Genomic DNA, 22,613 nt, shown 5'->3' on the forward strand with positions numbered 1-22,613 from the left:
GGATTTCTTTATATTGTGTTCATCTATGAAGAATAAGCACTAGTACAAGAAAATCTTCAGTTTTATGTACATAATCTTCTAGTCTGGATAACAAGAATCATAATAGCAGTATGCTAAAGTATTTCACACAAAAGGAAAACATGGATCACAAATCTAATTCCAAGCACTCTATCTGAAAAATAATTTATTTTTCTATAGCAAGCTAAGCTGTCCTGCATTAGGGAGTCCAGTAGCATCTAGAAGCAAGTGGATCAGGAATTCTCTAGTGAAATGAACAAAGCAAGTTCTGAGAAAGGAACTGACACTTTAAAACTTTCTAGTAACCTAGCCTTGGTGAGAGAGCCTAGCTGCTGATAGCCAGGTTGAACTCTGGCAAAACTTGAGAATGTAGGAGAAACCCCAAGATTTCCTGCTCAATTGCATGTACGTGTGTCTTTGCGTGTATGTGTGCATGTGAGATGAGGCCTTTCAGTGAAAAGGATTACACCAAAAAAGGTGCGATGCTACTGGAAGATTATGCCACCTGTGTGCAGTTATTTCCCTCACTGAGTATTTTTTAAATGTTTAGGACAGCTCATCACTTGTCTTAAGAAAGCCATATTGATTTGTATCATAGCCTTCTTTGAGTCACATTAGGCAAATTAATATCTGGCCATTCTTATAGTTCATCACTTGCCCTACCAAAAAGCCTCTAGATAACTTCTGACAGTGTTATATAGAGACAAATGTGGAACTAGTAAGAAAATTAATTCAAATACATGAAAACATTCAACAGCTATGAGTGTAGTTTGCCTATGATTCACTGTTAAAATCAACCACGGGTTTTTCTTCTGTAAATTTAACAGATTCGTATTTAAGTAAGGTGCTCTTAAGACCTAAATACAAGAATAAAAATTCACTTGTTTGTAAGTTTTTAAAAACAACTACTTGGAAATGGAAAATAAAAGAATCACATTATAAATCAAGTATTTTTAGACTAACTTGGGAGAGGTTATTTCATTTTCACAAAACTAATAAAAGTGTAAGCAATAGAGGGCTTTAGAAACTGCATAATCAGTTTTAGCAATGAGCAAAATTTGAGTACTACCGTGTAAAGTGTTAACTCCTGAAGACATTGGAAGGTTCTACTCAGCATCTACCTAACTGTATTCAGTCATTAAAAAAAACAACCATGATCTGATGCTAGAACTAGGCATATAGCATACAGTGCATCATATCTTAAAAATCTGCAGTCACTAGGATTTCAAAAACAACATAATCAAGTCCTTAAACATTTAGAAAATTATGTATCTTTAACAAAAACTACAATGTAAGCAAAATGTGATCTTCGAGTATGCTACTGAACATACCAAATGTCGAGAGTCAGCCCAAACTACTGCATTTTTACCTGCTTCAACTGGTAAAGTTTTCACACAAAGGAGTACCTAGTATTAGAGTTTATATCATTTCATTTCCTAAAACTATAAAGACATTTATATTACAACTATATTTAAAATATCTTGTACTCATCTCTAACTAGTCACAGGTAAATGGAGAAAACCTTATATTGCCTTGTACCATATGAAATTGCTGTTTTCTGTAGGTCAAAATTAAAACACTACTTAAAAAAATAAGTTTTATTCAAACAAAATACACATCACAAGCATTAATAGTTTTCTTCTAATAGGACATTAAATATTTCATTTTTATAAAATTCATCATTTGCTAGGCTGTATAAACTGTTCAAACCCTCCAATTACTGTTTTTCAATTGGAGAATATGAAGTTTCTTAGAAAAATCTCCAAATGATGAAAACTATACCAGTTCACTGGATAAAGTTCTGGTGACTACACTGTAAACAACAGAATTGAATAATTCAATTAACTTTGCTTTACTGGCTTGTGACATGTGACACCAGTGCTGTCATGTAAAAGTGTGGGTTCATGTTTATTAACCGAAGGACTATAATCAAAATTTTCATGCATAATTTAAATTTCTTGGCAATATTGCTGCTGCTGTCATTTCACCAAGGTTTAAAGTATCCCTTTTGCAGGTCATAAAGTATCACTTTTGCAGGTCACCACGTAGTCTTCAGAACTTTTTTGGTCACAAAGATGGTTCAAGTTTGTGAGATTTACCAACATCCAACCATTGTATAAATTATTATCAATTGTCATATAGAATCCTTTTTTTGGGTCACAGGTTACGATCCACTCCAAAAACAGGCTTCTGTTGTTTCAAATCTTAATTAGTGCACCTCCAACTGTCTCCATTCTTAATCATCTCTCAAGAGAATACTCTCAGGTCCATTTTTACTCTTTCCCCAGTCACAGCGGAAACTCCTGTCTGCTGCAGGGCCTCGAACTGTGAGTAAGCGCTCATCTTGGCTCTTAATTGATCTTTGCTTGAAATGGATTTTGAACTCCCCTGAGGCTCATTTTTAATTTTCAGATCCCCAGAACAAGATTTTTCAACCCACCACTCTTTGGCCAGTAGAGCCCTCTAAGGCCAAATTGATGTTTCTACCTATCTCATTTGCAATATGTCCCTGGTTTGAAATGATATTAAGAAAAGTATTCACAATTCTTCTGAGGATACTGTATTATTTATTTCTCTGGAAAACAATAACAAAACAACTCAATAATCAACTTGAAGAGTGAAGAGCATAGTACTGTTATATTTCTAAATAGCACAACTAAAAAATCCTTTATGACAACTCTACTAATTGTAGTCAATTTTCAACTGATCTAATGTTAGCAATTTCATGTGGTACAATCCACAAGTTAATCAACAAATACTTACTGAACATCTACTATATGCTAACATCTGTCTCATATCTATACAAACAGACATCCTGGAAAGACTGAGTTGATAATATGAAGGTCACTAATTTCAAGGACCCTAATATGGGACGAATCTGGTGTCATACTCTATTATTTTTTAAAAAACTCATTGGAATGTATGCTTTCTTCCATGTTTTAACTACATATATTCTTTCTGAAAACATGTTAAATGGATCCTCAAATATTTTTTTGAACTAAATATTTAATTTGATATTGCCAAAGTTCAGCACTGGAATACACTTGACCCTTGAACAACGCGGGGGCTAGGGGTGCCGACCCCCTAACAGTCAAAAATCTGAATACAACTTTATAGTCAGCCCCCCAAAACTGTGGTTCCGCATCCTGGAATTTAATCAACCGTGGATCATGTAGTACTATAGTATGTGTTTATTGAAAATCAGTGGGCCCAGGCAGTTCAAACCTCTGTTGTTCAAGGGTCAACTGATACATTTTTCAATGATTCTAACTTTTAAAAGTCAAAACTTGCCTACATTTGCTATATATTATCTTGAAGCTTCAAGAGGCTTTTATGTTCATGATTACAAACTAAAATTTACTTGTATATTACTTTCTAATGCACCCCCATATACATTATTCTTATTTAAGATAGCAAACAAAAACAATACAAAGTTTGCACTAGCAATGAAGTGGTTATTAATAAAAACTAAAAGGTAAATAACTTTTTTGTGTGTGCATTTAAAAAAATAATGTAAAACATTAAAATCCTGTGTCACTGAACCTCTGTAATACACAGGAGAAAAAAACCACTGTAGTTAATGCCTGTAATTAAGCATCACTGCCCACTGCAGGGGGACCAAAAGTTTCTCTAGTGCGCATTAACTGGACATCTTTGTCAGCCATACAGGTATCACAGCCCCATACTGCTGATGCTTCTGCTGTTAGGAGGCCATAAGCTGTTTCAGTCATTCCAGTGCAGATCCGATGAAACCATTTCTGACAAGAGGCTTCACATAAGATGGCATCCTGATCATCATTCACTTCATTTGTACAAATTCCACAAGGATACACTGGGTCAGAAGAAGAATGCCCATGACGGCTTGGGTGGAGAGAGGATTTATTGCTTTTCTCAGTGGTGCATGTATCTGCGGCACCTCTAGGTTGTCGTGGATTATTCTGTGTCCCGTTTGCATGGCTGTTGTTTGTAGCTTCAGTGCTACTCGAACGGCTATTCTCCTGATTTACGACATTGTTTCGATTAACATTTTTTAATTCAATATTACTCTGATTCACTGTGTCATCCATATTTAAGTGAGGTGGATGAGCAGAGGAATTTTGATTAGTGTTTTTGGTTGCTCCTTGACTAAAGTCTTGTTTTGGGGGTGGTGCTTTTGCTTGACCAAAAGTGTTTGGGGGAGGAATAAAAGAATGATTAGATTCTAATGGAGAACTAAAATTTGAATTATTTCCAGGGACAAAGTTAGATGCCAAGTCAGGGTTAGATATTTGGCTAGCATTCTGTGGAGGAATCTGATTGAAGTTTTCAGCAGGATTTTGTCTAAAATGTTGATTAGGCATGTTAACATTCTGACTTAGTGCATTATTATAAGATGGGTTTCCAAAACTCGAATTATCATGTGGCCCAAAATTAAAAGCATGAGGTCGATTAAAACCCATGCCCAAAGGATTCTGAGGAAATGGGTGTGGCTGATTCCTGAGTGAGTAAGGACCACAGTATGGGGAAGACATTCTTGGAGGAACGTGAGGTGGCATTCTGAATGTGCTGTAGCCTCCAAAGCCAGGATAGCCAGGGCCAAGATATGGATTTGACGAAGGTAGTGGTTTATAGGAAATAGTATTGTAGTTGTCATCAAATGGATTAGCAGCCACTAGATGGTCAGAGTTTGGATTTGGTGGTGGAGCATACTCAGACAATGGAGGAAAAGAAGGCCCCTGAAATGAGAATGTAAAATACATGTTTTTGATCAAAGAAGTCATAAATGTTAACATTTATGAACTTAGTTTTAAATTTCTTTTCAAGTGTTACAAAAATTTAATTCTTCACCTGACCTTTCAATTCCAAATAATGTTTCTATTTATATTTAATGATAAAACTGGGTAGGTTTCTTTCATTTAGGAAAGGAAATAAGGTATACTTTTTGAGCTCAAATCAATGTTACAAACTCTAGAAGTACTCAGCCTTCAAAAGAAGCTTCATTACCGTAATTTTCATTGAATATGCTTGCCTGTAACTCTAGAATCTTTCACTTAAAATTTTAACTGAAAATACCTTTATACCTCCAAACAGCTATAAAATGAAATAACAGTAAACAGGATCTAAATTTCTTTCCCTAGCTTAACTTCAGAGAGTTAGCTATTAAAGTAGTCCCAAAGCACTAAGGCCTAGGCCTCAGACTGGAAAAATAAACTGCCAGTTTTAGTCACAACTGCAAGCTTTAACAGTGTGGCCAAAATGGAAACAGGTAATCTGTACACATTTCACAGTTACTTGCAGTCTTTATAATAAAAACAGTGCTTCAAATTTACAAAGGATAAAACCAAGAAAGTCTGTATTTATAACTGTTTATTACAACCAAAGGTTTCAGACAAAAGATGCTTCCATCATGATTGCTTCATGATATGTACATACTACTGATTTATTATAATAGTTGAACATTACTCCAAGTTAAACTTGTGTCCATATATTTTTAAATCTTTTCATAAAAGTACAGGCATCTATTCCTTTTAAATTAGCTTTAAGAGTAAGCATTTTAATTTATCTGCCTACACTTCCTTCCTGCAATATTCACTCTAGGCTTACAGTCCAATAATAGCCGCTAGCTGCAAAGCAAAAAAAAACCCAAAAAACAAATCACTGCAAAAGTCACTACTAGGTTCTGAATTAGGATAGGAAACAAAACCCACGACGAAAGTTAAATTTACCTCATAGCCTGATCATATCAGTGAAGAAAAACAGTGATTAAAGAAAATGCCAATTTACCTGGGTATTTGTCTTGCGCTTTTTCTTATCTGGGCTTCCTAGTTGTACACCTGGTCCTCCTAACCCATCCAGTCCACTATCACCACCTAAAAATAAATAAATAAATAAATCCAGATAGTATTTCTACTTATAAGTGAAATTTATATCTCTCATAGCAATATGTATTATAGCTACCTGTTAATATGTTTTCTATTTTTATTAGATAAAAGCAATACTAAGCTCTTATTATCTTTGTTCTCCAAAAAGTCTTCCCCATAATCTCAGCCAGAATCAGTCATTCACCTCTACCCCATAGCATTTTTTATTATTCTTTCAGTGAAAAAGTAATTCTCCATCCCACCCTCAAACCTTCAGTCATCTGGTTTCCTATCCCTGAAGCAAACACTGTTGCTAGTTTCTGATCTATCTTTCCAAAGATAATCTAGATAAATTCCAGTATATCTCTGGGGAGTACACAAACAATGGCATGCTTAGTATGGAACAATGGTCTGTACCTTGCTTTCTTACTTGGAAATCATTCCATGTCATTACATATAGAACTGCTCCATTCTCTAATAACTGAGTAGTTCACAGTATGATTATACCATAATTCATTAAACTAGTCCCCTCCCTATTGATGGATATTTTGATTGTTTTCAAACCTTTGCTGTTCTGCAATGAAAATCCATGTATCAATGTCTTTACACTCATGTAAAAGTGATTCCTAGGACTGGAATTATGGCATCAGAGGTATGTGTCTCTTAATTCTGAAAGGTATTGTCAAAATACAACAATGTATGTGAGTATGATTTTCTCAATATGATCAAGCAAAAGCAAAAGCTTGACTGTGAATCTAAGAAGTTCAAAAAAACATGGGATTTTCGTCCATTAAAAAAACACACTTTTTATTACAGAGAATTCTGAACATACACAAAAGCAGACAGAATAAAATTATGTACACATATATGTAGATACACATTTGTAGTAAACCATAATACATATTTGTAATAGATTAATAAATAAATAAATCCAATGAGTTGACAGAGAATTATAGGAGACTTGCTCATACATGTGGATTCCGAGAAAGAGATATTTAAACTGAGTCCTAAAAGATGATAAGAAATCTCTCATATGAAGAGCAGAACGTAAAGCCTCTAGGCAGAGAGAATAAATAGAAAGGAGCTTGAATGTGTCATCCTGTCTGAGACATTTAAAAGAGGCCAGTGTGTTATGGAACTCTGGAGAGCACCTTTAGAAGAGGCTGAAGAGACAGGCAGGGACCAGATCATTTTAGAGTGTCATGAACTAAATGCTCGTGTCCCCGCACAATTCATATGTTGAAACTCTGCCCCCTAATGTGATAGTATTTGGAGGTGGGGGCTGTTGGAGGTAATTAGGGTTACATTAGGTCATGAGGGTAATGGGATTAGTGGCCTTCTAAGAAGAGAAAGTGAACTCTCTCTCTCCACACCCCCTTCCTCCCTTCCACCCTCCTTCCTCCCACATGCAAACAGTGGGAAAGGCCATATGAGGACAAAGTAAGAAGATGGGCGTCTATCTACAAGCCAGGAAGACAGCCCTCACCAGGAGCTGACAAACTAGCTGGCACCTTGATCTTGGACTTCCTAGCGCCAGACTGAGAGAAAATAAATTTCTGTTGTTTAAGCCACCCAGTCTATGGCATTTCGTTATGGCAGAGCGAGCCAACTGAGACATAGAGCCTTATAGTTTACGGTAAGGAATTTGGATTTTATTTTAAGAACAGTGGATGATCATTTAAGGATTTTGGGCAGGAAAGTAACACGATTTATGTTTTTAAAAGATTACATTAGCAATTGTGCTGAGAATAAATTGGTGATGGGAATGGGGTAGAAGCAGGGAGACCAGTAATGATATCTTTACAATAGTAGTTCAGGAAAAGTAATGGTACTTGGCAATAAAGAGAAATCAGCATGCTGGCGATAGTTCCACACATAAAAATGCAAAGCAGATTTCTGTAAGAGCTATTTAGAAGAGGTTTAAATATTGTGGAGGTAAAAAACTATGACAACAATAACAAAATTTTAGTAAGGATTCTGGATGTTAAATTAATATCTAAACATCAAAAGCTTTCATATTACAAACTATAACCAGTTAAAAGATAAAGTAGAAGATAAGCTTTCATTAACAGGAACAAAACTAAATTAAAATAGCTAGCAATAAATTTAAGAAGTGCACAAGATCAGTATGAACAAAAACTTTTTAAAAGCCCTATTGAGGGACAAAGAGGAAGACTTCTAATAAGTGGAAAGGTACTCCCTGTTCTGGCTAGCCATCTAGAACAAAATAACACTGTTTTTATTTAGCTCACATATTATCCCAGATAGCCTGGTTGTGCCCTCCTCAGAGACATCAGCACCTGGTGTCTGAGTCCCAGGCCCATAGGGCCCATCCTCTAACCCCACAGGCATTCATACCTGCCTAAGCAGCACCCCCTTCTCAGAGACCTGAGTTTAAACTCCACAGGGACCCTCTTGTGAGTTTATATACTTTAATAATTCCAACCTCTTTCCTATGTCCTTCAGCCTTAAGAATGGTAGCTGCTTCCCACAGTTGTCACCTCTGTAAAAACTTTAGTATTCTATTTTGCCAGTTTAATATCTGTTAACAATACTTTATATCAAATTCTTTCCATTAAAAATAACTAGTCTGGGGCTTCCCTGGTGGCGCGGTGGTTGGGAGTCCGCCTGCCGGCACGGGGGACACAGATTCAAGCCCTGGTCCGGGAGGATCCCGCATGCCGCAGAGCAGCTGAGCCCGTGCACCACAACTACTGAGCCTGCGCTCTAGAGCCCATGAGCCACAAATGCTGAGCCTGCCTGCCGTAACTACTGAAGCACACCCGCCTGGAGCCCGTGCTCCACAACGGGAGAGGCCACCGCAGTGAGAGGCCCGTGCACCGCAACGAGGACCCAACACAGCCAAGGACAAATAAATAAATAAATTTAAAAATAGCTAGTCTGGTTTCTGTCTCCTGGCTGGACCCTGACTGATACATATTTCTAACACCTCCCAGGCTGAAAATAGTATTACTCCTACGTTAACATCATTCCAGAGATTTAGCTTACTATCTACCTACCTACTTTTCCTCCTGTGTATAAATTTGTGATAGTAATACCTTTACAAAAATGGGCTATTATTTTTTAAATAAAAGCATTAAATTTTAACTTTATTAGAATTTAATAAAGGAAAAAGAAATAAATTAAACTGAAGAATACGCTAAATGCTTCTTCACCAAAAGAGAAATTTTTGAAAATAATTCTCTAAGGCTAAGAAAAGACAACAAGAAAAACATTAAGTTGGAGAAATTATGGTTTTTCTTTTTTCAATCTTTAGATGGTGTCAAGTGACTTCCTGCTTTGAAAGTTGAGGATAGTATAGTATCACATCTTATTCTTCTTTTTCCCTCCCTAAATTTAGCAGGGTATTTTCTATCTCTAGATTCTTCATTTCAGGTAAATTTTCTTTTCTCATATCTTTGAATACTTTTTTTCCACTCTATTTGTTCAGTGCTCTATTTCAGGGGTACTAATTATCATTATGCTGGGGAGATTTTTTAGCTCCATACCTATTAGCTCATCTGACTAGTCTTTTTCATCTGCACTTAATCTGATTATCTGAAGTTTTTCTATTATGTAACTTAATTGTTAACTATCTTTATTCTGTTTCTAATTTGTTCTCTATATATGTTGTTTTAGTCAATTTATTTCCTTAGGTCTGCCAATTTACCCTTCTTCTGTGTTTTAATATTATCTTGTCTTTGAGCTCTTATTTTATTTAAGTTCTACAACTTGAAGTACATGTGAGTTATTTCCTTCTGTCCTGTAGGTCATGGGTTCTTCATCTTCTGCATGCTCTTTCTCTTCTTATTCTTTGTGTCAGTTCACTAGTTTGCTACAGTATGTTTACATAATTATCATGCTTTTATTTTTATCTTGTAACTTTGCCCAGACCTTTTAAGCTCTGATTTAATGTGCATAACTTTGACTCCCTTTTATTCTTATCTAAGATTGTTTGCCTGGCTTAGATGGCTTGCATCTATTGAGATAATCATATGATGTTTTTCCTTTACATTATTTATTTTTATAAATTTATTTATAAATTTATTTATTTATTTTTGGCTGTGTTGGGTCTTCTCTAGTTGTGGCGAGTGGGGGCTACTCTGTTGTGGTGCGTGGGCTTCTCATTGCAGTGGCTTCTCTCGTGGAGCACCAGCTGTAGGCACACGGGCTTCAGTAGTTGTGGCACGTGGACTCAGTAGTTGTAGTTCGTGGGCCCTAGAGCATGCAGGCTTCAGTAATTGTGGCACTCAGTCCTAGTTGCTCCGCGACGTGTGGGATCTTCCTGGACTAGGGCTCGAACCCATATCCCTTGCATTGGCAGGTGGATTCCTAACGACTGTGCCACCAGGGAAGTCCCCTTTACCTTATTTTAATGTTGAACCCAGCCTGACATTCCTATGTTAGTAAACCCAACTTACTAATTTTTATATGAATGTTATATTTATGTGACTGGATATGCTAATATTCTCTTTATAATGCTTGCCTATGTTAGTAAGATTAACCTGTTGTGCTTCCTTGAAACATCCAGGCTCTTAATTCTAAGATTTTGTTAAATGCACATCTACCTAGTAGGGAGGTGCAGTAACCCATTCACATGGGAGGATTCCCTTGAGTCCTCTGATTCAATTTGTATCTCTGAAGGCTTCTTTTCTGTCAGAGAGTCCTTTAAAAACAACAACAAAAACTTCCCGTTTCACTCATTTTTTTTCTTACTCAAAGGAGTGAGAAGATAAGACTACTCATTTAATTTGCTTTTCTCCAGACTTGAGGTTATTAGTAATTCTTAAAATTTTGTAAATCACCAGCAGCTTCCAAGGGGCAGGGATTGTTTTAGAAGCCTAAAACAGTGATCCAGATTTCACCCTGATCCAGATTTATGTTACCGGGCAATGCCACTTCCCTTGTTTGCTGCTATCGCTGACATTTTTGCTGTTTTTTAAAACTGTTTTGGTTCATTTCACTTGAAATTTAGAAGAGAATCTGTACGGTAGCTTTGTTCTACCATCTTAGAAGTTTATATCTGTATCTATGTTCTTTCACTTAATCTTCATAACAAACCTATGAGGAAAATCATCCCCATTTTAAAAAAAGAAAGAAAAAGAAATGGAATTGTAAAGGTACGGATCATACCCCTGGTAAAAAAGCAGCTCTGAAATCTAAAACTAGTATTTGTTTTTCTTTTGCTTTTAGGTGTACAATTCAGTGGGTTTTGGGCATATTCACCAGGCTATGTAACCATCACCACTATTTAATTCCAGAACATTATCAGCACCCCAAAAAGAAACCCCATACCTGTTAGCCATATAATGTGTGGCTTTTTTTTTTTTTTTTTTTTTTTGCGGTACGCGGGCCTCTCACTGTTGTGGTCTCTCCCGTTAAGGAGCACAGGCTCCGGACCCGCAGGCTCAGTGGCCATGGCTCACGGGCCCAGCCGCTCCGCAGCATGTGGGATCTTCCCGGACATGTGGGATCTTCCTAGACCAGGGCACGAACCCGTGTCCCCTGAATCGGCAGGCGGACTCTCAACCACTGTGCCACCAGGGAAGCACCTAATGTGTGGCTTTGAGTTTGGCTTCTTTCACCTAGCATAACATTTCTGACGTTCAACCATGTAATTTTATATATTAGTATTTCATTCTTTTTTATGGCTGAACAATATTCCACATTATGTTTATCCAGTCATCAGCTGGTGAACATTTGGGTTGTTTCTATTTTGGAGGGACTATGAATAATGCATTTACGCACATGTTTTTAAATGAATGTATGTTTTCAATTCTCTTGGGTATACACCTAGGAGTGGAATTGCTGGGTCACATAGTATCCCTATGATTAACATTTTGAGGAACTGCCCAACTGTTTTCCACAGTGGCTGCACCATTTTATGTTCCCACCTCTAAAGTCTGACAGTTCTAATTTCTTCACATTCTCCCTAAGATTTATAGGTTTTTTTTTAATATAGTGACTCTAGTTGAGTATGAAGTGGTATCTCCTTGTGCTTTTAATTTGCATTTCCAAAATTACTAATGATGTTGAGCATCTTTACATGTATTTATTGACCATTTCTTTATCTTCTTTGAAGAAATGCCTATTCAAGTTCTCTGCCTGTTTTTTAGTTAGAGTGTTTGTCTTTTCTGTTGAATTTTAAGAATTCTTTATGTATATATTAAGGATACTAGAATCATCAGATGTAAAACACGTAAGTTTTTAATTTTGATGAAGTTCGAATTATTTATTTTTGTTTTGTTGCTTGGATAAAACTAGGTTTATCTGCTTCTAATATAGTAGTTTGCCTCCCTAAGATCTTATACATATACTGTCTTCCTCAGTGGCCCACAAAAGGCAAAAATGGAAACTTCTGGTTCAAACTAAAGGAACTCCTATCTTAATATAATCAATAAAAAACACTGAATCACTATGTTGTACACCTGAAACTAATATAATATTGTAAATAAACTAAACTTTAATTTTTAAAAAAAACTATAAACAGGGAAAAATATAAACATTCATTAAATTATAGTTATGACCATTAAAAAATCTTTAATAAAAAAATGATAAAGGGACTCCTATCTTTTAATTTTAATTTGACGTGGTAATCCCATTTGAATAGATGGTAAGTAAAGAACTAAGAGAGAGATCCAGTGCACTCCTCAAGGTCATTCATTCAAAATCATATGGTTCAGGAATGGCTAAACTACTTAACGAATGTATAACTTTCAGTAGCCTATATACACTGAACTAATGAGTTCATATTAACAATTTGTATGCAGTTTTCCATAACAGTATATACTAACATACTGAACAGAGAAATGTGTTGTTCTTGAATCTGAATACCTAGAAATTCTGTGGAAAAGAATTAGTAATGGGCTTGAGGTCAAATAATAAAGTGGCTATATAAATAAACAAAAGGTCCAAACGTCAAAGTCCTGTCCTTCCTAACATTTTTTATGGGTATTTCATTATAACAAAAGTATCAACAGAAAAAGGTAATTCTTAAAAAATAAAAAGTTATTAACAAATTAGTCTCTAATCTAGAATATATAAATTACCATTCACAGCATTATTAAGACTACTGAATAATTATAATTTTACTATTAAAATGCTGTAAGTTAAAGATGGACAAAACGTACTCTTAATGGTTAGTATCTACCATCTCTGTTCATTTTCTAAAACTTTAATGATAATTCCTGTATTTACTGTAAGGCAAAACTCTGACATTTGGAATCAGTTAAATAAATCCATTATTTTCAAGTAATCTGTAAGCAAAACCACCTAAAATTCTTTTTTGAAAATTGAGTTTTATAGTATTAGTTTTTTATTTAAGAGTCTAATATTTCCCTCCATAAAACAATCTTCAAGTTCCCACTGGTCTCAGTTGCCTCACTTATTGTTCATCTAAAAAGTTAACTATGTAACATTTCCAATGGCTCTGACTCTTGGCCTTACCTAGGTCCCTCCCACTGCTATATGTAATACTGGTGGTTCTGTCATCTCCATGATGTTAATAAGTAATGTTAGATCAGATTCATGGTCATTGGGGCTAATCAGAATATAAGCTACCAAGAATTTCTGTAATTATTACTCTTTAAAAACGAAGTGCAAGGGGAGGGGAAAGTAGTGGTCATAAAGCTAGTTATTTAGGTTACCTTAATAACTTTTGGTACCAAAGCGTCTCTCTATCTGCTCTACATATCTGCTGCAGCTGACTCTGCAAGGTAAACCATGAACATTCAGCCAGAAGTTGAGAGTTGTGGAGCACAGAACCAAGAAAACGGGAACTTCCAAATCTTGTCGTAACGGTGGCTACTCTGATCCTTCTGTTAATAATTGAATTTCTTCAACTCATCTCTTCACTCCTACCTTCCCAGAGCCCTCCGAATGCACAAGGCGGAAGAGAAGTGGGAAAGGGTGATACCAACAATAGAAAAAGAAACCTCTCTCATCTTAAGTTAAGGAATTTTATCTATATATTATCACTTTTCATCATGCCAATCAATCTCAATTAAGCACAAAAATACTTTTACCTCTCCTTTCACCCTTTAACCTTTATTTAGAGCTGGAAGCTTAAGTTGTTTCTCTACTTGTAGTCTTAGAGGAGAGTCCAACCTACTAAATGATACAATTTCTTCCCCATCTAAAGACGCTACAAATCAATGATCTTTTCATATGAAATCTGTTTGTAAGTATAAAATCATTCTTTTATTTGTAAGTACTTTTTATTTTGTAAAGAGCGGATTATTTACTTTAGGCCTTTTATGCATTTTTTTTAGGTCTAGTTACAACTTCTTTATTCTTCCTATTAAAGACTCAATCTATTTTGGCCCCATGTCCTTAAAAGGGAGTGAAGGCATTATTCTGTACACTAGATAGCAGTGTGCCTTTAATATATTTAAATTTTTCCTTTGTTAAACTCACTTTACTCACAATAATGGTTTGGTTTGTGACAGTGACTGTTCTCATAAGTAATGTGACTACATTATTTTAAAATAGTTTATAATCAACATTTTCCTTTAAAGAGACTTTCTTCATCATTATTCCAAATAAGTGTTTATTTTAATATGTGTATGTGGTATAAGGATGTATTCTAGGCTCATTAAATGACTCAACCCAGGTTTGTTTTCCCCCAAAATTCGTATGTTGAAATCCTAATCCTCATTATGATGGTATTAGGAGATGGGGCCTTTGATAGGAGATTAGGTCATGCGGGCTCTGCCCTTATAAAACAGATCTGGGAGATTTAGTGCCCTTATATAACAGACCTGGGAGAGTTCCCTAGCCCCTTCCGCACGTTAGGACAGAGTGAGAAGGATTGTTGTCTATGAACCACGAAGTGGGTCTTCATCAGACACCAAATCTGCTGGCACCTTGATCTTGGACTTTCTAGCCTCCAGAATTGTAAGAAATAAAATGTTTGTTGTTTACAAGCCACCCAGTCTATGGTATTGTTACAGCAGCCCAAACGGACTAAGACAGTGCCTAACACATTGCCTGGCACACAATGGGTACTCAATTATTAGTTTGCATTTTGCTTTCCTTTAGACTAAACTATACCACTAGTGCACTTCATTTCAGCTTCTATAGTATTTATCATCCTATCAGAATATCTAATAGCCAGCAGTGTCAGCACAATCAGTGGACACTCAAGTATCGGTTTTTCACAACAGCAGAGAAGTCTGGGATATAATGTCAGTTTACTCTACCATTTACTATGGATGTGAACATCTTAGCTAACAGCTTTATCTTCACCTGAAACACATACTTCTGTAATACTGGTCTCTACCATGGAATGGAAATATTGTGAATTAATATGTGAATATAGGGCTTCCCTGGTGGCGCAGTGGTTGAGAGTCCGCCTGCCGACGAAGGGGACGTGGGTTCGTGCCCCGGTCCGGAAAGATCCCACATGCCGCGGAGCGGCTGGGCCCGTGAGCCATGGCCGCTGGGCCTGCGCGTCCAGAGCCTGTGCTCCGCGGCGGGAGAGGCCATAGCAGTGAGAGGCCCGCGTACCGCAAAAAAAAAAAAAAAAAAAAAAAAAAGTGAATATAGTATTGTATGAATTCCATTAAGCATTTGGCAAAATGGTCTTATACGATTGAAGTGAAAAAGACATTATTTCCTTTTAGAATGCAAGGCAGAAAGTGTCTGCTATGTGATGCCCCAAACCTAGATCAATCTGGGTATGTAATAAATATTAAATTCAGAAAGCCCTCAACATCAGTGATTTAAAGTTTCATATATTTGTGGTTCTTGTGCCAGCTGTTCGCCCCAAACTAATGATCTTTGCATTCCTGAGGTACCTGAGGTTTAAGGCTGCTCACAAAGGTAAAGCTTAGAAGGGTGGGTGGATGGCATCCAAGTGTGAAGCTGACTCTACACAATAATGTCAATACCTCGAATAATGGGCGGTATTGGTGGAGCTGAAGCTTTGAGGATGAGTATCTTACCAAAGTCGGGAAAAAAGAGGGCATGCCTAGCAGAAGGAACAGAACGTGCAAAGAAAAATTTAAAGACATGAGAGATCATGACAACATCTAGAGAGGAAATGTGACTATTTCAGAACTGGAGCATGGGAGACAAGGGTAAGCATTTCATGGAATAGGAAGGATGGAGGACTAAGTGGTAGGCCTGGGCCAAATAAAAATATAAGAAGGTTGAATTGGGCTAATATAAGAAGGTTGGATTTTTATCCTAAATGCAATGGGGAACCAATGAAGAATTTTACAAAAAAGAATAACATGACTAAATTGTGTTTGGGAAGCATTATAGCAATGGAACATACCGGCTAAGATTTGGGGCCCTAGAATTTAAGTTCTAGCTTTGCCACTTACTAGCTGGGTAAACTTGAATATGTTACTTAACCACATATTACTTAACCTCTCTGAATATCAATTCCTCAATTATAAACCTAGAATGATGATATCAGCCAGCTTATAGGGTTATTGAGAGGATTAAGCAAGATGATCCATTTAAATTACTTAGCAAACTGCTTGGTAAGTACTCAATAGATGGTAGTTACTTACCACCAGCAGTAAGTAACAATGTGCAAAATGGGTTAAGAAAGACAAAACGGGAGGCCACTGAAACCAGTGATAGGGTTATTATAATAAGCAAAGAGATAATCAAAACCTGAACTAAAGAAGTGGTTGTGGAAAGACTGAGGAGATGATGGGTTCAAAACATACTAAGGAGACAGATAATCTAGGACTCTGGGACAGTGCTGAGTTGCAGTGGGGCATGGGTTTGGATCACTAGATAAATGATCTTCATCAGGTCAGGGAATATGGGAGAAAGAACATGCTGGAGGTCTCACAGATAGACACCTTTCATTCTACTTCTTAACAACAAAATCCATTTATCTCCCCCTCATAAATTTATTCTTCCTGTTATATATCTGACACCATTCTCTTACAGTTTTCTCCTCTACCTCTCTGGCTACTCCTTCGCATTCTGTTTTTCAGGGTCCTCTTTCCCCTTTTATCTCCTAAATGTTAGTGTTCCTAAAGTTGCGTTTCTCAATGCTTTTCTCTTCTCACTCTTCACTCTCTTGGGTGAGCTCATCTATTCCCAAGGCATCAATTAGTATTCACATGTTTACTGATAACTTCCAGATCTCTATTTCTGGCTCAGACCACCGGCCTCAGTCCAAACCACGTGTATCTGTTGCATACACTGCAACATCCCAGGGGGATATTCATTCAATGTGTTGAAAACCAAACTCGTTTCCCTGACACTCTGCCTAGCCCTTACATATGCCAATTAAAAAACAAAACAACAAAAACCCCCAATCCTTTCCTGCAGACTTTCTCTCATCAGTTCTTCCCCTCAATTCTGTGACTGTAAATCATGCTTCCTCTTCAATCTTAATCCAAATCTTCCATACACTTCTCTGATCAAGATGGTCTATATTTTTTAGTACAGTCTACTTTTAGCACTTCTGTGACATTTTTGTGTTACTATGCCATTCTAAAATACATGCTTACCTCTCCAATGTCATTTCTAACTCTGGTTAAAAGTGTTTCATCTGAGGGTGCACAGTCTTTTAAAAGCAGATAGCTACTTAATCACTTTTGCCTCATGACTAGAGAAATTTCTACTTTTACTAAAGAACTATCATTTGTTCATAGTCTAGATGGAGTTATCTTGATACTATATAGTGTTCACCATAGTTCTGATATGAGTCATTAAGTCTGCTGTCTTAACTTCTTCAGGCAAAATCAGTAATAAATCAGACATAACTGTATTTGAAACAATAAATGTGGCATGTATGTTTTAAAAAAAAAGCATTTCATCTGAAATGAATGCTTCAGCTTCCTTCTTCATCTCTAAATTTGTTTTTCTTCCTTCATTTTCTCTTTTTTTTCCCCAAGACTAACTCTTCATTTGCATCCTTGTTGCTATTCCTTCTCTCATATGCAGAAACCTGATTTATGAGGAGTCTTGTCTGTCTAATGCCCAGCTTCCACAACAGCGAATACCTAGCACATGGCAGATATTAAAAAACACGTACTGAATGCTCTATTAATGAATTATCCTCTCTTTCTGTTGCTTTTTCAGTTTCTCCCCTCTCCTTCTAAATCAGGTTCTTTTGTTTGTCTACTAATATGTCTGTCATTTTTCAAGGGAGAAAAAATAAAGAGAACCCATACAAACTTCCTCTTGACTCTCTTTCCAAGTTATTGGCTATGTCTTTCCTTCTATCACCAAGCTTCTTTTAAATTATATCGTCACCACTTAATATTCACTACTTTGAAATGTAGTTTTCTCCCAAAAATGCCTTCTCAAAATCACCACTAACTTCCTAGACCTTTTTCTCATCCCTCATCCTCCTTGCTGCTCTTTCTACAACATTTAAAACAAAGGAACACCCACCACTTCGTAGAACTCTCCTCCAGGAGGCCTTCCTTGACTCCCTTAAAGATAGGTTATATACGTTCCTTTATTTCCTGTAGATTATCACAGCATTTATCATGCTGTTTGTAATTGATTACTTATTTGTCAGTATCCCAGACTACACTAAAAGTTCTTGAAGACAGGTATTATGTCTTCTTAATCAATGTATTCTCACTGTCTGGCACTATAACTGCCCAACAAATATTTGTTGAATAAACGAATGAATAGCGTCATCAGATCAACACCTAAGAGTTCTAAAAATACTGGATAATGGGAGTGTTGGTTAAAATAAGGAAAAAGGGCAAGTAAAAGTGGTGGGAGGGGCTACAGACAATCCGAAAGCAGCATAACGATACAAATCAGTTCCTTCATGTATTCACTCATTCGTTCATTTGGTATTTACTGTGAGCAAGGCAATTAGGAAAGAAACAGAAGGATAATCAAGATATTGCACCTATCCTCATGGATGTGTCTTACAACCCAGGGCTGAGGGTTTGGGGAGTGGTAAGAACTGGTAGGAAACAGGAGTAAGATACTTTGCCATTAAATAGCAATTGTGAATCTAATATTAAAATATCAGGACAGGGACTTCCCTGGTGGTGCAGTGGTAAGACTCCAGGCTCCCAATGCAGGAGGCTCGGGTTCGATCCCTGGTCAGGGAACTAGATCCCACATGCATGCCGCAACTAAGAGTTCGCATGCCACAGCTGAGGAGCTGGCGAGCCACAACTTAGGAGCCTGCCTGCCGCAACTAAGACCCAGCACAACCAAATAAATAAATATTTTAAAAAGTAAAATTAAAATAAATAAACTATCACGACAAGTTTGGAAAACCACCGATCAGCTTCCTCTGGTCCACTTACCTTCACAATCTAGGTCTACCAGCAGCAGTTCTCAAACTTCAGTGTACATAAGGAACACCAGGGGAGCTTGTTAAAGATGCAGAGAAATCTCTCAGAAATTCTGATTCTGTGTGTCCAGGAAGCTACATTTTGAATAAGCATCCTAGGGGATTACGATGCTTTTGGTCTACGAAGTCCTTAGTCATTCACATTGCCATAATTTTGCCATATCTGAGTTATGTCTATAATATTATTTTCTAGTAATTCCTTTAAATTTAAAATTTAAAAAAATATATAGGTCTTTCTCTATATATAGAGAAAGATATGTCTATTTATCTATATCTTAGTCTTATCCTAAGCAAAAGGTTTGATAACTTATATTTTTGATAATACCCATGAAATAAATACATAACCATTAAAAAGTCTGATTATATATATATCATTGGATAAGAAACAGTTTGAGAAGCACTGTTCAAGAGATTATGCTCTGCAAACACCACATTCTACGTGCAGTCTGATGATATAAATTATAACTAGAAGCTCCAGGGCAGTGAAGTTCAGCAGAATTGTGCTTCGGAAGAGCTCATGTAGATAATCTGGTACCTTTTATGGATTATAAAATAATTTTAAAATGTTTTAAAAATTAATGTTCTAATTAGTACAAAATGACATCATAAAAACCCCTCTTCATATTGCCTTTTTATTTTAAAAAGTGCTTTGTCTTTTATTTTGGTACTTGACTCTCAGAATATTCTTGAGCTGACACCTAAGTCAACTTCCAACAACTAGGGCATCAAACTTAAAACCAGCAGTTGTAATAAAACAAAGACAGATCTGTAGTCTTTATGCACAATAAAATACCCATCAATTTTATTTAAAATTACATTTGATTAAGACTGATAATTGAGTTCAAAGGTATAAACTTGATAAAGCTTTCTTTTCCTTCAACCCCAAAGTAATTTTTAATAGTAGGCAAAATAACATGGCAAACATATCAAAGAAATAACTATCTCAGAAAGGTCTATTCCTTAAAGGCTTTGGCAATTCATAACAACAAAGAGAAAAGAAAGTTGAAATAGAAAACCTTCACCAAATGAAAGATTGTGCTATTAAGCCTGTAAAAACAATATTCTGCTCTAAATTATGTTTTTGCTTAAATGGCTAAGAAAATCAATCTCTAACTAAATACTCAAGTGATGTTATTTGGTTATCACATTGTCACTGTGTCACAAGCCAGTTTTATAGGTTTAATCTCTAGTCACAAGGAACAAAAACATAGATGAATGGCTGTGGTCCTTGATCTCTACATCACTTAAGTCAATTGGAAATTTACCTTACTACTTACTGATTTATAAAGCACTTTATCTTGTTTGGATGAAAGGATTATTTCAATAACTTCCTAACTAGCCTCCCTGCTTTAGCCCTTGTTCTCTACAGTCTATTCTCCGCAGAACAGCCAGTTAAAAACATAAGGCAGGGCTTCCCCAGTGGCGCAGTGGTTGAGAGTCTGCCTGCCGATGCAGGGGACACGGGTTCGTGCCCCGGTCTGGGAAGATCCCACATGCCACGGAGCGGCTGGGCCCGTGAGCCATGGCCGCTGAGCCTGCGCGTCCGGAGCCTGTGCTCCGCAACGGGAGAGGCCACAGCAGTGAGAGGCCAGCGTACCGCAAAAAAAAAACAAAAAAAAAAAACATAAGGCAGATCACTCACTCTTCTGCACAAAATCATCCAGGCGCTATCTCAGAGTACAAGCCCAAATCTTTTAAATGGCTCACAAGGCCAATACACATTCAACCCATACTTCAGCTCAGTTCACACTACTCTCCCTTTGCTCACTCACAATAGCTTCTTTGCAGTTGCTTGAACACACTAGGCAAATTCCAGACCCAGGGCCTTTGCACTTGCTGTTCCTTTTGCCAGTACTTCTATTCCCACACATATCCATATGGCTCTGCTCTGTCACTTCCTTTGGGTCTTTGCGCAAACATCATCTTCCAGCTGAGCCCTCTTATACATAATTGCTACCTCTCCACCTCCATACATATTTTCTAACCACTCTCCCTGCTTTGATTTTCTCCATACCACTTACCATTTGACATCCTATACCTTTTATTTGTTCATCATTTGTTTACCCTACAAGAGTGTGCCTTCCTCCTGGGTGCAGATGGTCTTTTTGCTTTGTTCACCGCGGTATCCCAGTGCCAAAAACAGTGCCAGGCACACAGTAGATGTTCAATAAATATTTGCTTACTGAACAAACAGTATTACTTCAACTTTGTGACTTTCGGCCTGAACCCTATTGAAAGCTGGAAATAAGAGCTGGAGGATACTCCCCAAATTCCCAGACGGCACTTGGTGTCTGTGAACTTACATGCGTTATCTTTTGTCTGGCACATCGTTCCCTCTGATACTTCTTAGATAGTAAGGCAGCAGGAAAATTCCTAACTAGTGTGCAAAGAAGAAGCAAGCCAGCCGTGTATAAAACTGATTTGGGGCGATTTGATTCTTATCCATAAGCCAATAGAGAAAAGCCTTTTGAATGAATATAGGTTCTCCTCTTAAGCCTAAGGAAAATAAAGCTGTATGTTTGTTGCCTTTTGGAGAATGGGAAGGGGGGCTGGGAGAGACACGAAGGCCCGGCACACCTTCTGCAAGAGCGTCAACTCCAGTGCGGTCCAACTTACTTTTTTGGGTGGGGGGGGTGGAGGGCATCGTTCGTGGTCTCTGCCAGGGGGTGTTTCTTTCTCACCCTCTGAGCTGCCTATTGTGCTGTGTCTGGCCAACGAGGTAAGGTGGGCGAGGAGCGGGGTATGAAGGGATGCTGAGTGCGGCTTCAACTGCCTCCTAACACAAAGTCGGGGCGGCCAGGGCTCGGCACAGGGGACGCGGCGGCCGCGCGCCTCCGACCGCAGCCCGGGCCACGGGGCGCAGGCGGGACGCGGGCTGCGCGGAGTTAGGCCCGGACAGAGCCCCGTTGCCTCCCGGCCGGCGGGCACACGGCCCCCGCGCGCCCCGCTCCCCCCGCTCCCCTCAACCCGGCGCCCTTCTCGGTTACCTCGAACTCTCTTCAGCGAAATGGGATCCTTCTCCTGTTCTGCTGACATTACAGACCGCAAAGCATGACTCCCCCCCAGGCCGCGGGAATTCGGTCTCTTTGATGCTGCGGCGGCGGCTCCTCCTCCTCCTCGCGGGGCCGCTGCGGCTGCGAGGCGAGCCTCCGAGGTGAGGCGCGGCCGAGGGCGGTGGGGACGCGGGCCGACTTTGCAAAGTTTGGGAGGAGGACGAGGCCTCGGGGCGGCCGGGCGGCGTGCTGGGGCCACCCGGGCTCAGCGGCGGCGGCGGGAGAGCGGCCTGGGGGCGGCCCCCCGCCCGGGGCCGGCGTGTGCGGAGGACGAGTGCGCCGCCGCCGCCGCCGCCGCCGCCTCCTCCCACTCCTTCTTCTTCGCCGCCGCCGCCACCACCGCCGCCTCAGGAGCCGCTGACAGGGGAGGCGGGAGGCGGGCGGCCCGGCCCTGGCGGCGCA

General features: G+C 38.3%; 1 protein-coding gene across 2 annotated transcripts; it reads right to left on the minus strand.

Moving 5' to 3' along the window:
- Positions 1–2,056: 2,056 nt before the first annotated feature.
- Positions 2,057–22,329, minus strand: PYGO1 (pygopus family PHD finger 1). Of its 2 annotated transcripts, XM_060150412.1 has the most exons (4): positions 22,146–22,270; positions 21,775–21,865; positions 5,782–5,867; positions 2,057–4,733 (listed from the first exon to the last, which is right to left on the minus strand). In XM_060150412.1, exons 2-4 carry the CDS (start codon positions 21,800–21,802, stop codon positions 3,609–3,611), a joined length of 1,239 nt encoding a protein of 412 aa, XP_060006395.1. In that variant the 5' UTR covers positions 21,803–21,865; positions 22,146–22,270; the 3' UTR covers positions 2,057–3,608. The 2 variants fall into 2 exon arrangements, with proteins under 2 accessions (XP_060006395.1, XP_060006387.1); XM_060150404.1 differs by lacking the exon at positions 21,775–21,865 and having other exon boundaries at positions 22,146–22,329.
- Between the last annotated feature and the right edge of the window lie 284 nt (positions 22,330–22,613).

This window comes from Lagenorhynchus albirostris, chromosome 1, assembly GCF_949774975.1.
Source record: "Lagenorhynchus albirostris chromosome 1, mLagAlb1.1, whole genome shotgun sequence".
NCBI lineage: Eukaryota > Metazoa > Chordata > Mammalia > Artiodactyla > Delphinidae > Lagenorhynchus > Lagenorhynchus albirostris.

Bases quoted from the DNA above. Each gene is read 5' to 3' on its own strand.
- PYGO1 (XM_060150404.1), bottom strand. From the start codon at position 22,194: ATGTCAGCAGAACAGGAGAAGGATCCCATTTCGCTGAAGAGAGTTCGA. The intron at 5,868-22,145 runs GTAACCGAGAAG...ATTTATTTTTAG, and splicing joins TTCGCTGAAGAGAGTTCGAG to GTGGTGATAGTGGACTGGAT. The intron at 4,734-5,781 runs GTAAATTGGCAT...TTCTCATTTCAG, and splicing joins AGCGCAAGACAAATACCCAG to GGGCCTTCTTTTCCTCCATT.